The 16,209-nt window shown below is 37.8% G+C and overlaps 1 protein-coding gene across 9 annotated transcripts in view; it reads left to right on the top strand.

Moving 5' to 3' along the window:
* Positions 1-16,209, top strand: part of PIAS2 (protein inhibitor of activated STAT 2) — a 119,174-nt gene that overhangs the window by 36,958 nt on the left and 66,007 nt on the right. For 6 of the 9 annotated variants that reach the window (XR_007145897.1, XR_007145898.1, XM_047828217.1 and 3 more), the window contains exons 1-2: positions 11,046-11,064; positions 14,863-15,337. Coding sequence is in view for 7 of the 9 variants with exons in the window: in XM_047828217.1 (XP_047684173.1) it covers positions 14,866-15,337 (472 nt within the window). In the remaining 2 variants the exon portion in view is untranslated. Of the gene's footprint in view, positions 1-158; positions 206-11,045; positions 11,065-14,862; positions 15,338-16,209 lie in introns of those variants that run through there. The other 3 variants (XM_047828215.1, XM_047828214.1, XM_047828216.1) reach the window with 2 other exon arrangements.

The following is a 16,209-nucleotide window of genomic DNA, read 5'->3' as shown; positions in this document are numbered from 1 at the left end:
TTCATTTCTCTAGGATAAATATCCAGGAGTGCAGTTCCTGGGTTGTATGGTTATTGTATATATAGTTTTTTAAGAACTTGCCAAACTGTTTTCCAGAGTGGCTGTACCATTTTACATCCCTACCAGCAATGTATGGAGTGATCCAGTTTCTCAGCATCCTCGCCAGCATTTGGTGTTATCACTGTTTTTCATTTTAGTCATTCTGGTATGTATCTAGTGATCCTTCCGTGAGGTTTTAATTTGCATTCCCCTGGTGGCTATAATGATACTGAACATATTTTCATGTGCTTATTTTTTATCTGTATATCCTTATTGATGAAATGTCTCTTCATGCCCTTTGCTCTTTTTTAAATTGGATTTTTTTTCTGTTGAGTTTTGACAGTTCTAGATATATTCTAGATACCAGTCCTTTGTTAGATAATGTGGTTTGCAAATACTGTTGCCAAGCCTGTTGACTGTCTTTTCATCTTTTTAACAGGGTCTTGCAGAGCACAGGTTTTTAATTTTGATGAAGTCCAATGTATCATTTTTTCTTTTGTGGATTTTGCTTTGAATGTCAAGTCTAAGAACTCTTTGCCTAGCCCTAGCTCTTGAAGATTTTCTTCTGTATAGCTTTATTCTAACATTTAAGTCCATGATTCGTTTGGAGTTAATTTTTGTATGAAATGTAAGACATAGTGGGATGCATAATTTGCTTCAGCACCATTCGTTGAAAGGCAGTCTTTCCTCCACTGAGTTACTTTTGCATCTTTGTCAAAACCTCTTTGGGCATGTTTGTGTAGGTCTGTTTCTGGGTTCTCTGTTCTGTTCAATAGACCTATGTGTTACTTCTGCTAATAACACATAGTCTTGATTACAGAGCTACGTTGTGAAATGAAATAGACTGATTTCTATTTTTTTAAAATTGTTTAAGTTCTTCTAGTTTGTCTTTCCAGAAAAATTTTAGAATAATCTTATCTATATAAAGAAGTCTTGGTGGGCTTTGGGCAGAAACTGTGTTAAATCTGTGTCAGTTTAGGGAAAATTGATGTAGTTCCTTTGTTGAATCTTAAAAGCCATGGAGAATCCATTCATTTAGATTTTCTTGGACCTCTTTCATTAGCATTTTGTAGTTTTCAGTATATAATTCTTGTGTATGTTTTACTTTTAAACATGCATTTTCATTTTTTGGGGAGTGATTATGAATAGTATCATGTTTTTAACTTGTGTTTTTACCTGTTCTTTGTTAGTATATAGAGATGTGATTGGTTATTTGTGTGTTGGTCTTGTCTCCTGTGACCTTGTTGAAGTCAGTTATTGGTTTTAAGAGTTGTTTTATAGAGTCTTAAGGGATTTGCAAATACAGGCAATTAAAATTTTTTTTTCTTTCCAAACTATATGCCATTTATTTCCTCTTCTTGTCTTTTCCCTTATCCAGAACTTACAGTACTATGTTGATTAACAGAGCGAGAATCGGTATTCTTGCTTAATTTCCAATTTTGGGGTGATGTGTTCAGTCTTTTCCCGTAAAGCGTAATGTTAGCTCTAGATATGTTGTAGGTAATTTCTATCAAGTTGAGGACGTTCTATATTCCTGTTTTTCTGAGAATTTTTGTTGTGAGTGGGGGGTGTTGAATTTATTAAATTCATTTTCTGCATTGACTGTTTTGATCATAGGGTTTTCTTCTTTTAGCTATTAATAAGGTATACTGCATTGATTTCAAACATTGAACTAGCCTTGTATCCCTGGAATAAACTTCACTTGGTCGTGGTATATAATTTTTTTGTATATTACAAAATTCTGTTTGGTAACATTTTGTTAAATATTTTAACATCCATAGTTGTGATGGATATTGGTTTGTAGTTTTATTTTTATACTACTTTTGTCTGGTTTTGCCATCAGGGTAATATTAGATTTATAAAATGAATTTAGAAGTATTCTCTCATCTTCTGTTTTCTGGAAGAAATTATGTCAAATTAGTGTTAATTCTTTTTTTTTTTAAGTTTATTATTTTGAGAGAGAAACAGAGAGAGAGCGCATGCATGGGCAGGGCAAGAGCAAAGGGAGACAGACAGACTCCCAAGCAGGCTCCATGCTGTCAGCACAGAGCCTGATGCAGAGCTTGAACTCACAAACTGAGATCAAGACCTGAGCTGAAACCAAGAGTCGGACACTTAACCTACTGAGCCACTCAGACACCCCAATATTAGTTCTCCTTTAAATGTTGGGTAGAATTCTCCAGTAAAACCATTTAGCCCTGATCATTTCTTTTTTGGAAGTTTTAAAATTATGAATTAAATTTCCTGAGTAGTTGGTGGGGTATTAAAATTATCTATTTCATTTTGGGTGAGTTGGGTAGTTTGTATTTTTCAAGGGATTAGTCCTTTTTTTTTTTTTTAAATTTTTTTTTCAATGTTTTTTATTTCTTTTTGGGACAGAGAGAAACAGAGCATGAACGGGGGAGGGGCAGAGAGAGAGGGAGACACAGCATCGGAAACAGGCTCCAGGCTCCGAGCCATCAGCCCAGAGCCTGACGCGGGGCTCGAACTCACGGACCGCGAGATCGTGACCTGGCTGAAGTCGGATGCTTAACCGACTGCGCCACCCAGGCGCCCCAGTCCTTTTTTTTTTTTTTTTAAATATTTTTAAAAGTTTATTTGTTTTTGAGAGAGTGCAAGTGAGGGAGGGGCAGAGAGAGATTGAGACACAGAATCCGAAGCAGGCTCCAGGCTCTGAGCTGTCAGCACCGAGCCTGACATGGGAGCCTGGCACAGGGTGAGATTATGACCTGAGCAGAAGTTGGATGCTCAACCTACTGAGCCACCAAGGCGCCCCAAGTCCTTTTCATATAAATTGCCAAATTCCTGTGTATAGAGTTGTTCTTAGTATTCTTGTACTATCTTTTTGATGTCTGTGGTTTCTGTAGTGGTATCTCCTAATCTTGCTGTTTTAATTGGAAAGTTTATTTCATTTTTATTTGTTGGGATTATTGATGTATTTATATTGTATTTGTATTTACTCCTTTATTCTGTGCTATCCATTTTTTGTGTGTTTTGTCTCCCCATCTGTTTTCTTGCCACCTTTTGGGCTGATATTTTCCTGCCCTCTTTCTCATGTTTCCTGCCATTTGCTTTCTCACGTACTCTTAGAGTTTTCTTAATTTTCTTTTGAAATTTTAATACGTGTAAGTCTAAAACTATCCTATTTTAATCTACAGAATACTTCAACCTGCTCTCCACTCTACCAACCTACACACATGCCATTGTTGCCTGGCAGTTTTGTTCTGTCATTTCTTAACCTCACAAATTTGATACTGTAATTTTATATAGTAAATATATGTTTAAGCTAATCGCCTCGTTCCTGGGTTTGTCATTTTCTTTGCTTATCATTCTGCTACCTTAGATTCCTCTGGTTCAGCAGTGATGAGCTTTTTACTTTCCCTTCCCTGTGTTAGACATGCTTTCTTCCTCAAAGGCTTTTGCACCTGTTGTGGCCTAGCTTTGGAATGCTTTTCCTTATATACCCATTGGGTGCCTTGTTACTCCTTCAGTTACTTATTCAATTACCTTCTGAATGAGACCTTCCCTCTTTAAAATTGCACATCCTTTACCTTTTCATTATGTTTCCTTTTTTCCATTATTTTTGTTCTTTGTATTCATCACCACCTGCCATATTATATATTTTGTTTTTTATGATAAGTTTTAATCTGTGAAACCCTTCAACTCATTATTCATTGGAATTTTATTATATTTGTAAAATAAAGTTGAGGATTATTGACATATTTTCAGTGTTTACTATTTTTATTTTGTAACATGATATATTCCTTAATTTATTCAAGGGTTCATTTATGTCTTGTTGCTTTTATGCAGCTCTTGCAAAATTTTTAAATTTATTCCTTTGCATTTTATATTTTTGTTACTTAGACTTATCTTTGCATTTTATATTTTTATGTTATTTAGACTTTTTAAAATACTGGTTTTCCTTATCAGTCACTTAAAAATCTATTTGATGTAGAGAAAACTACAAATTTTCTTAACTTAGTATTATTAGGTCTTATTTTTCAGTGGATTTCTTTATTTTTCCTTTTTTTAAAAAATTCTTTTAATGTTTATTTTTGAGAGAGAGAGAGAGAGAGAGAGACATACACACACACACACACACACATAGTATGAACAGGGGAGGGGCAGGGAGAGAGGGAGACACAGAATCTGAAGCAGGCTCCAGGCTCTGAGCTGTCAGCACAGAGCCTGACTCAGGACTCAAATCCATGAATTGCAAGATCATGACCTGAGCCAAAGTCGGATGCTTAACCAACTGAACCACGCAGGCACCCCTTCTTTACATTTACAGTGTAGAAAGTTCTGTCATTTGCAAATGATATATGTTACTTCTTTTATTTTTTTAAATGTTTATTTAGAGAGACAGAGAGGATGAGCGAGTGAGAGACTATGTGCAGGTGGGGAAGGGGCAGAGAAGGAGAGAGAGAGCATCCCAAGCGGGTTCCATGCTTTCAGTGCAGAGCCCAGTGTGGGGCTTGATCTTACAAACCGTGAGGTTATGACCTTAGCCAAAATCAAGAATCAGACATTTAACCAACTGAGCCACCCATGCACCTCTAAATGTTACTACTTTTGTAGTAGACAATTTGTATTGTCTAGATACTTCAGAATAACTTTCAATGAGAAAACTTATCTTTTGTAGGTGTTTATGATATAGTGTTTCATCTTAAAGGTGATATTTGCTACTGATTTCTGATAGCTACCCTTTATCATGTTAACAGAGTTTCATTCTGTTGAGAAGTTTTATCAATAATGGATAGATAGGACTTCTTCAAACGCCTTTCTGGCATTAATGCAGATTAATCATATGGCTTTTTTTTTTTTAACTGACAAATCTTTTTGTATTGTTTTACTTCCTTTATCAATTTTCAGAATAATGAGTTTCTCAACATCCTGTAACAGAGATCAGTGAGCTGTATTTTTTGGTTTTTGGTTTTTTCGTTAAAAAAAATTTGTTTTAATATTTATTTTTTGAGAGACAGAGCATGAGTAAGTGGGGAGCAAAGAGGGAGACACAGAATCTGAAGCAGGTTCCAGGCTCCGAGCTGTGAGCATGGAGCCCAGTTCAGGGCTGGAACCCAGGAACTGTGAGATCGTGACCTGAGCCAAGTCAGATTGAGCCACCCACGTGCCCCTGGGTTGGTTGGTTTGTTTTTTTTTTTTAAGTAGGCTTCATGCCCAGTGTGGAGCCCAGTGTGGAGCCCAGTGTGGAGCCCAGTGTGGGGCTTGAACTCATGACTCTGAGATCAAGATCTGAGCTGAGATCAAGAATTGGATGCTGAACAGATTGAATCCCCAGGTGCCCCAGTTGTGTATATGTGTTTTATGTATTGTTGTGAACGAATGATTTTTAATGTATTTGATATGTTTGAATTGATGCGATTTTTGTTGTCTTCGATGGTCCAGTTGTCGTCTTGGGGCTATTGGATTGTTTTCTGTGTCCTTCTGACAAGATTCCAGTAGTGTCTAATAACTTCTTTGCTTTCTGGTATGATAAAATCTTCTAGGCTCATCTTGTGCATTTTCTACCCCTGGCTTGGAGTTAGCCATTTCTTTAAGGAGCCTGGTTTCCTTTTGTGGGAAATGGTATTTAGGTCACAGTCTGTTTTTCCCTACCTTCAAACAAACAATGTGTACTTAATTAAATTTGTAATACTTTTAGATTTATGGAAAAATTACGAAGATTGTGCAGAGAGTTGCTATATACTAGTTTCCTCCATTCAAGCAAACTTTTTACTATAGAAGGATTCTTATATTTACAAGGTTGAGATTTCCCCCTGTACCCAGTACTCAGCTTCAGCAATTATCAACTCATCTTTTTTCATGTATCCACTCCCCCCAGTGATTTTTTTTTCAAGTTTCAGATATTTTTTATTACTTTCTTAATTGAGGTATAATTGACATATAACGTTATATTAGTTTCAGGTGTACAGCATGATTCACTATTTGTATGTATTGCAAATGATTACCACAATAAATCTAGCAAATATACATCATCTTACAGTTACTAACATTTTTTTCTGAAGTCTTTTTTTTTAAGTTTGTTTATTTTGAGAGAGTCAGAGTGTGCAAGCGGGGGAGGGGCAGAGATAGCAGGGGACAGAGGATCCGAAGCAGGCTCCATGCTGTCAGCAGAGAGCCTGATGCAGAGCTCAAACCCACGAACCATGAGATCATGACCTGAGCCGAAGTCAGACACTTAACTGATTGAGCCACCCAGGCACCCAACTAAAAATTTTTTCTTAGGAGAACTTTTAAGATCTCTCTTAGCAACTTTCAGATATACAATATGCTATTACTAACTATACTCATCGTGCTGAACATGACATCCTCATAACATTTAATTTATAACTGAAAGTTTGTACCTTTTGATCCCTTTCACCCATTTCCTCCCTCCCCCCACCCCAACCAAAACCACCAAACTGTTCTGTGAGCTTGGTTTTCTTGTTTTTGTTTTGTTTTTAGGTTCCACATTTGAGATCATATGTTATTTGCCTTTCTCTATATGACTTATTTCACTTAGCATAATGCCCTCAGGGTCTGTCCATGTTTTCACAAATGGCAAGATTTCATTCTTTTATATGACTGAGTAATATTCCATTGTGTGTGCGTAAGCTGCTATATATATAAAGCTGTGAGGTGTATGTGTATATGTACAGCTTCTTTATTCATTCCGTTTTTGGACACTTAGGTTGTTTCCATATCTTGGGTATTGTAGGTAAATAATGCTGCAGCAAACTTGGCAGGGGTGCATATATCTTTTCAAGTTAGTGTTTTCATTTTCTTCAGGTAAATACCTGAATGGAATTCAGTGGAATCGCTGGATCTTTTTACAGTTTTATTTTTAATTTTTTGAGGACCCTCCATGCTGTTTTCCATAGTGGCTGCACCAATTTACACTGCGGCCAGCAGTGCGCAGCGGTTCCCTCTTCTCCACATCGTCACCAACGTTTGTTATTTCTTGTCTTTTTTGATAGTAGCCATTCTGACAGGTGTGGGGGATATCTCATTGCGGTTTTGATTTGCATTTCCCTGATGATGAGTGATGTTGAACATCGTTTCATGTCCTTGTTGACCATTTTTTTAAATGTCTATTTGAAAAGTGTCTATTCAGATTTTCTGGCCAATTTTTAAAAAGTATTTAAATTCCACTTAGCGGGGCGCCTGGGTGGCTCAGTCGGTTAAGCGTCCGACTTCGGCTCAGGTCACGATCTTGCGGTCCGTGAGTTCGAGCCCCGCGTCGCACTCTGTGCTGACAGCTCAGAGCCTGGAGCCTGCTTCGGATTCTGTGTCTCCCTCTCTCTCTGACCCTCCCTCATTCATGCTCTGTCTCTCTCTGTCTCAAAAATAAGTAAACGTTAAAAAAAAAAAAAAATTAAAAAAAAAAAATAAATAAATTCCACTTAGCATACAGTGTAATATTAATTTCAGGTGAATGTATAGGGATTCACCACTTCCATACGACTGGTGCTCATCGCAAGTGCACTCCTTAATCCCCACCACTTATTTTACCCATCCCCCCCCCCCCCCCCCTTTCTGGCGACTATCAATTCCCTGTAGTTAAGAGTCTTGGTTTGCAGCTCTATTTTTCCCTTTGCTCATGCTTTGCTTCTTAAATTCCACATGTGACTGAAATCATACGGTATTTGTCTTTCTCTGGCTGACTTCTTTCACTTAGCAGAACACTCTTTAGCTCCATCTATGTCCATGCAAATTTGCTCAATTTTTAATTGGATTTTTTGGGTTCTTTTTATGAGTTCTTTATGTATTTTGGATATTAACCCCTTATTGGATACATGATTCGCAAATATTTTCTTCCATTAACATAGGTTGCCTTTTCATTTTGTCGATGGTTTCCTTTGCTTTGTGGAAGCTTTTTAGTTTGATGTAGTTGCACTTAGTGTTTTTGTTTTTGTTGCTTTTGCTGGTGGTGTCAGATTTAAAATAACATTGCCAAGGCCTGTGTCAAGGAGCTTGCCAGCCATGTTTTCTTCTAGGATTTTTATGGATTCAGGTCTTGTGTTCAAGTCTTCAGTCCATTTTGAGTTCATTTTTGTGTATAGTGTAAGATGTTGGTCCAGTTCGTTCTTTAGCATGTGGCTGTTCAGTTTTCCCATATTGAAAAGGCTGTCCTTTCTCCATTGTATAATCTTGGCTCCTTTGTTACGAATTAATTGAGTGTATACGAGTGGGTTTATTTCTGGGCTCTCTATTCTGTTCCATTGATGTATATGTTTTTTCATGCCAGTACCTTACTGTTTTGATTATTTTAGCTTTGTAGCATAGTTTGAAAACAGGGAGCCTGATGCCTTCAGCTTTATTCTATTTTCTCAAGATTGCTTTGACTATTTGCAGTCTTCCCCAAATGATTTTAAAGGAAATCTCATGTATAATCTTATCCATAAATATTTTAATATGCTACTATAAGGATAGAAATCCTCTAAACTAAATAACGTACAAGGTTTATGTTAAGCCAATTTTATTTTCCTGGATTAGACTATATTTGGGTACTTTGAGGGCTTTTGTGTCTATACTCAATGGTAATATTGATGAAAGACTTCGCTGGTCCACATTGGGAAATGAGAAGAAATAGGTGGTATTCTAGGCTCCCTTTTTCATCAGGCTTTTGCTTAAAATTTGGTTGGATGAGTCTGACTCCCTGATGTTTAGAAAACAAAAAACTGCATATTTAAAAAATTTTGTCTTCAACGGATTTTTTTGTTTGCCTTCTAACATGTATTTAACTTAAAAAATTTTTTTTAAATCTTTATTTTTGAGAGAGAGAGAGAGAGAGAGAGAGAGAGAGAGGGAAAGCACGAGCAGGGGAGGGGCAGACAGACGGAGAATCTGAAGCAGGCTCCAGGCTCTGAGCTGTCAGCACAGAGTCTGCCGTGGGGCTCGAACTCATGGACCGTGAGATCATGACCTGAGCCAAAGTTGGACTGTTAACCGACTGAGCCACCCAGGTGCCCCCCCCCCAAAATTTTTAATGTTTATTTACTTTTGAGAGAGAGAGAGAGAGAGAGAGAGAGAGAGCGCGCAGACGCGCGCACATACCAGTGGGGGAGGGGCGAAGAGCTAGGGAAACAGAATCCTAAGCAGGCTCCAGGCTCTAGGCTCTGAGCTGTCAGCACAGAGTCTGACGCGGGACTCAAACCCATAAACCATGAAATCATGACCTGAGCCGGAGCCGAAGCCGGAGGCCCAACGATTAAGCCACCCAGGTGCCCCTGTATTTAACTTTTTGACTTATTGTTTTGAACAGCTTTTAAGAAACAGAATTCCATCTTTTCCTTGAAGGCTTGGTAGAAACTATTCATTAAGCTGTTTGGTCCAGGTAGATGCTTTTGGAAGTAGTGGGGGCAAAGATAATAGATCTCTTCTCTAAATCAGGTGCGTATATTTTTGTAGGAAGTAACTTTAAGTTATTAGAATATAGTTGCATGTGCTGTTTTCTTTGTTTAAAGAAATTTGCTTGGTGTTTGTGGTCTTTAATGTTCTTTTTCTCATTCTCAAGACTGTTTTCTTTCCCTTTTTTGGACCTGATGTTAGAGACTTTTCTGTGTTTGCTATATAATTCATGCTTTTTTAATCTTTTAATTCTTTACTCTTTTGAGGGTGTGCGTTACTGTTTCGCTTTTCTAACACTTACTAATTTTAAATTTTGTATTGTATGATAATAGAAGCATTTAGGGAGATGTTCTCCCAAGCTTTGGCTTACTTTATAAATTTTGAAGTGTAGTATTCTCTTTATTTCTTTTATTTTTAAAAAGTTTTTTGCTTTTAAAGTTTATTTTTGAGAGAGGGAAAGACAGCGGGGAGGGACAGAGAGGGAGAGTTGTATCGCAAGTAGGCTTTATATTCTTGGAGCTTGAACTCACAAACCTTGAGATTATGACCTGAGCCAAAATCAGTAATCAGATACTTAACTGACTGAGCCACCCAGACACCCCTTTATTGTTTCTTTTAATAGTTGATTTTCAGTTTTGATTCCTTCAGCCTAGAGTTAATTTAGTCAATGTGTTGTAAGGAAGAGATCCACATATGTTCTCTCAGGTAAAAGGGATTTAATTATAGGGAAAACATGAATTCACAGGAATACAGTGCTACGAACTAAAGCCTCCTGTGACCTCTGAAATGGAAGGAATTAGAGTATTTTTCTAATTTGTCACATAACTTCTCTTATGGCTTGGCCACTCCTTTGATGAATTGGTATACATCTGGTAGTTTTTCTTTATCCATTCCTACTTATAAAAAAAGATGTAAGCTGTTTTAATATTGTAGTTGGGGGGCACCTGGGTGGCTCAGTTGGTTAAGTGCCTGACTTTGGCTCAGATCATGATCTTTCAGTTTGTGAAGTCGAGCACCACATTGGACTTTCTGTGGTCAGTGCAGAGCCTGCTTTGGATACTCTGTCCTCCTCTCTCTCTGCCCCTCCTCTGCTCGTTCATGTTCTTTCTCTCTCTCAAAAATAAATAAACATTTAAAAAAATATATTGTTGGGATAGACAGTGTTAATAATGTGATTTATCAGCTTCCCACTGTAGCTCCTTTCCCTACCGTATATAATACATCCTAGCAGATGGAGGATCTACAAAGTTTGTGTTGATCTTTACCATGGCTTCCAACCTATTAGAACTTCCCCAGTTCTGAACTACTTGCACAGTTTCTGTCTTATGTTTAAGAGTTGAAGAGCAGGGGCACCTGGGTGGCTCAGTCAGTTGAGTGTCCGACTCTTGATTTCAACTCGGGTCATGATCTCACAGTTTGTAAGTACAAGCCTCGTGTTGATCTCTGCCCTGGGAGTATGGAGCCTGCTTGGGATTCATTCATTCATTCATTCATTCTCTCTCTCTCTCTCTCTCTCTCTCTCCCTCCCTCCCTCCCTCCCTCCCTCCCTCCCTCTCCCCCCTTTTCTCTCTGTCCCTCCCCGACCTGCTTGCTCTCTCAAAAAAAATAAACCTAAAAAAAATAAAGTTGAAGAGCAGTCTCAGAAATCTTCTTACTACTCATTGGGTATTGCATGTGAGTATCATGTTTACTTCCTTAATGAGGTGTTTTCTAAACGTAGCGCTTTTCAACTTGCCTTCACTCCTATAACTAATGTTCCAATTATATGTCCCAGCTTTAATTTTTAAAATAATTTTGTTACTTTAATTTGATAAATAAGGTTGATTTAAAGTTCCAGTTTTAATTTATATTAGCTTTTCTTTAGAAATCCAGATTGTTTATGTATGTTCTTAAAAATTAGTCATGCCAACATATTTCTAGTTCATAGAATTGCCTTAAAATCAGTTAACAAGTATTTATTGAAATTCTTTTGTGTAGAGCATATAGGAATTGTCACTGAAGTTTTAGGAGACAGACTTTGGGAGGCAGCAGGGTGGACTGGATAAAGTCCATTTGAAAAAAATTACACTAAAAATTATACTAAAGATATAGACATTAGAGGTTGGTGTAGAACAACAGCTGAAATCCATTCTTGGTAGGATTTGTAGCAGGCCCACCTTACCTGGTGACAGCTGAAATTTGGTTGAAGACTGAGTTAAAAAAAAAAAAAAAATCCCTTTAAGAAGAAATGGGATCCAGCAAGATTTGTCAAGAAAAATACACCCATAGAACTTGACTTAGCTCCATAGAGAAGTATCTTAATAGCAAATGCTAACTAGAGGAGAGTTTTTGCTGTTGTTTGTTTTTGAATAGAAACAGATGACCAGAGGGATGAAGTGACTTTTCCAGCATCCTGAGTTTTGATGCCAGGACTTGACCTACATGCAGTTACTAATTGCTGTTGTGAGGTTTTCCACAGGACACCACTGGCTCAAAGTCGTCCTTTTTCAGCAGTACTTCACCTTTGCAGTATTTTGCAATACAGAGAATGCCCTTTCCTGGTTTCCTTTGCCCTTCCCCAAACCAAGGGATTTTTTTTTTTTTTTGCTTCAGAATTTCCTGATTCCACATTCATGTGCTGCGTTCTTATCTCTTCTTTTTTGTTTATATATTTACAATAGTTAATAGAGCCAATTGCATTAGCATTCTTTGCCAGATAAAGTTACCATTGGAAAATAAATGATATGAGACCTCCCAGAAATTCAGTTTTGAGATCACAGCTTAGGGTGACTTTGTGTTCTTTTTTGTCATTTCTGTAAAACAAGTCTCCTTAAAGACTATCCGAAAATAAGGAGAGAAGCAAAGTAATGAATTCGGAGTTAGATTTCTTTAGAAAGTATCACAGATATATCTGTATGACTGCCTTTGTTAGTGTTCTCATGATTTAATGTTGCTTATGCTACTGTAATAATATAAGCCAGCTTCAACTGAAGTATTAGGATTGGGGACTTTGGGAAAGGTGCACTGCATTGTTGCTTGGGAAGGCATTTGGCAAAGCTGTCCTGGTCCTTTTTATACGTGAAACCTTGAGTAAACTGTAACTTGACATAGGCCAAGAATGTTCTTATTTTTCATCATTGTTGTCCATAGCATTGGGGTAAGATTAGATAAAATCCTCATTTTAACATATGGAGGAAATGGAAGTGAGTTGAAGTGGAATGGCCATGGTATATGTTGCTGTTAGAGGATGATTTAGGCTGCGTAGTTCAGTGTGGTAACTGTGGGCTGCTGAGGCTCTGAAGCACTTGAAAGTTGTTAGTCCAAATGGAGATATGCTCCAAGTGTAAAATATACTGGATATTGAAGACTTAGTATTAAAAAGCATCTGAGACTTTTTAAAAAAAATGGATTACTTTTAAATCACAAAAATTGATTACATGGGGAAATAATATTTTTGATAAATTGGGTTAAAGCATATGAAAATTTTAACTTTTACTGTAACCGCTAAATATTTAGAATTAAATATGTGGTTCCTATTTCAATTGGACAGTGCTAGTTGAGTATAAAAAATGGTTGCTAGGATTGCAGCTTCTAGGATTACAATGTTCTCTGATTTGTACAGTATAAAATATGGAGATATATGAAGGAGAACTATGATACAGCTTGTACATGCAGAGTACTTTGACATATTTAAATTTGTTTGCATTTTAGAAACCTATCAAGTATCATTCTTGACAACTATTTAAAAGCCATCCAGAGTTTAAACAATTGCTACTGGGCTATCCATGAGACGTAAAAGTGCAGAACTGAGGACCTACATGAATCAGTATCAGCTGTAGGTATTGCCCCTCATACTTACCAGATTGAGAAGGAATCCCAGGTAGCTGTGGAGTGTGTAGCACTGAGGAGAGGTGGGCAAATAATCCTTAGGGACGATTTGTGAGGGTCAGCTCAGGTCTTACTCTTCTTTCTGACTAGATGGGGCGCTTGTGTACCAGTAAATCTGACCCGAGTGTGGTTTAACCTCCCAAATTCTGAGAATCACTAGTAGATGGATGTAAGAGGCAGCCAGTTATTAAAAGTATCTGCTAGGGGCACCTGGGTGGCGCAGTCGGTTGAGCGTCCGACTTCAGCCAGGTCACGATCTCGCGGTCCGTGAGTTCGAGCCCCGCGTCAGGCTCTGGGCTGATGGCTCAGAGCCTGGAGCCCGTTTCCGATTCTGTGTCTCCCTCTCTCTGCCCCTCCCCCGTTCATGCTCTGTCTCTCTCTGTCCCAAAAATAAATAAACGTTGAAAAAAAAATTAAAAAAAAAAAAAGTATCTGCTAGGTTTTGTTAATAAATAGATGGCGAGATGTGAAGCAAGAACTGCTTGTAAACTTCATCTTATACCCAAGACCAAGTTAGCAGAGTGGCATGGGGAGAATCTTGCCCTTTAAGATTTATGACCGATCTTTCCTTGCTTTTCAGAGGTCTTTTCCTCATTGGATACTCAGCTGGGGATTTCACTTGTTTTAGAAGTGTGCTAAATAAGATGTATGTGAATTTTAGCTTTAATATTTAAAAATGACTTATTTTCTTACTGTTAGGGTCAGGCGTAAGGCAGGGTAAAGATAGTCAGAGGCTAAAAAGTTTTAGCAGTCAAAGGCTTTATTTGGGAACTAAGGTCTCGGGCGAGGGTCTGTGACGCAGGGAGAGAGAGAGAGAGAGAGAGAGAGAGAGAGATGTCAAGGAAGTCGCACCCAGGTGTGGTGGGGTGGGGTTTTTAAGCCGCAGCGTTCCGGGTTTAGGTCCGGGTGGGCCTTTTTCGCGGCAGGTCGTGCTGTCGCTCGGTGATTGGTTGACCTCCAATTCGTTCTGGCACGCTACTGGGGGCTTTTCATTGGGTTGCGCTGGCAAGATGGCCGCCCCCTCTACTGTGGTTCCAAGGACACCCTAACACTTATGTGGTCTGTTCCTCAATAATTTGAGTTGGGATGAAAAATTCGTTGGATTTTGAATCACAATTTTGTCTTGATTTTGCAGATTTACTGCTTTGCCTCAGAAGTTACGCTTAGAGTTTTTGCAAAAATCTAATTTTTTGTTTGGTTAATTTATGACAGTACTGTAACAAACATTACATTGTGTGTTGATAGGGCTTACTTTTGAAAAGAAAATTTTCATTGGTTATAAATTTCATAGGCGTAAAGCAAGTATGCATTTACACTTGAGCATAATCAGATAATGAGGTGGTTAGTAGAAACCGATAGACCGTAGATTATCAAAATTAAGAATACAGCAAAACATAACACCATAACTTGAATATAACTTGGACAGGCAGTGGCTCTATAAATAGGATCAGTTCTAAGTGGTATGTGAAAATGCTGGTTATTGGCGTATACCAGTTGATAAAATGCTGGTAAATCAGATTTTACAGTCTGTCTTAGTTGGATAGAGTTTTTATAAGCTTGGGGATGATTCTTGGCTTATGTCCTTTTTTTTTCCTTTCCTTTTAGAATATGGTTTCTAGCTTTAGGGTTTCTGAACTACAAGTGTTACTAGGCTTTGCTGGACGGAATAAAAGTGGACGCAAGCATGACCTCCTGATGAGGGCGTTGCATTTGTTGAAGAGTGGCTGCAGCCCTGCGGTTCAGATTAAAATCCGAGAATTGTACAGACGCCGATATCCACGGACTCTTGAAGGACTTTCTGATTTATCCACAATCAAATCTTCGGTTTTCACTTTGGATGGTAGCTCATCACCTGTAGAACCTGACTTGGCCGTGGCTGGAATCCACTCGTTGCCTTCCACTTCAGTTACACCTCACTCGCCATCCTCTCCTGTTGGTTCTGTGCTGCTTCAAGATACTAAGCCCACGTTTGAGATGCAGCAGCCATCTCCCCCAATTCCTCCTGTCCATCCTGATGTGCAGTTAAAAAACTTGCCCTTTTATGATGTCCTTGATGTTCTCATCAAGCCCACGAGTTTAGGTAAGTGTTAGAGAAATCAATTCCTTGTAGATGAGAGAATAAATAAAGCAAGAGGCTTTCAACTATTGATTAATGATTTGCTATTACTACTATAAAATTGAGACATTAATGCCAAATAAATGCCAGATAAGAAATATCGGCAACCATGACGGAAATCTAATATAAAACTGTTCATTCATCATACCAGCATTCTTATGACTTAGAACTCAAATTGCTTCTGCCTATATAGGAACAGATACAAATATTACTTACTGTCTGTAATTGGTATTTTGATGCTTTTACAGAGATTCAGTTTCTGTTTAACATAGTGTTTAGACTACTTTCCTAAGAAATAAACCTTTCATACTTCATTTTTTTCTAAATTGGCATGCAGAGTTTAGGTTTTTATTTAATACCCATCAACTGCTCAGAAAATTTAATGGATTTTATCATTACTAAAAATTGATACATGGGACTTTAACAAATTTTTACCAACATTGATGGCTTCTTTGTTGTAATGGTATGATTTTTTTTTTTTTTTTTACCACCTAATGAAATTGTTTATAGAGTTATTGGGATTTATTGATGAAATAAATTGTTTGGGAGATGGCGTTTCATAGTTAATTTGGGAGATTTTTTTTTCCCCCATCCTGGGAAAAACCCTTTTTATTTGGGTTTTTATTTCCAGTCATCTGAAAATTCTCTTAAATATATCAATGTGCTTTTTTCCTTTTGTTTAGCATTATGCTGCTGTATATCTTGATTGAGCCAGAAGGAAATTTTGAGGGGTAGGGCTTGTTAATAGGGTTGGTATGGCCTGATTGATGGTAAGCCAAGGTGGCTATGCTTTTCCCAGCCCCTTTATCCTCACTTTATCTTTTTTTCTTTTTCTT

Source organism: Prionailurus viverrinus, chromosome D3 (genome assembly GCF_022837055.1).
Source record: "Prionailurus viverrinus isolate Anna chromosome D3, UM_Priviv_1.0, whole genome shotgun sequence".
In the NCBI taxonomy this organism is placed as follows: Eukaryota; Metazoa; Chordata; class Mammalia; order Carnivora; family Felidae; genus Prionailurus; species Prionailurus viverrinus.
The sequence above is the reverse complement of the archived record's forward strand: the minus strand, read 5'-3'. Positions and strand labels throughout refer to the sequence as shown.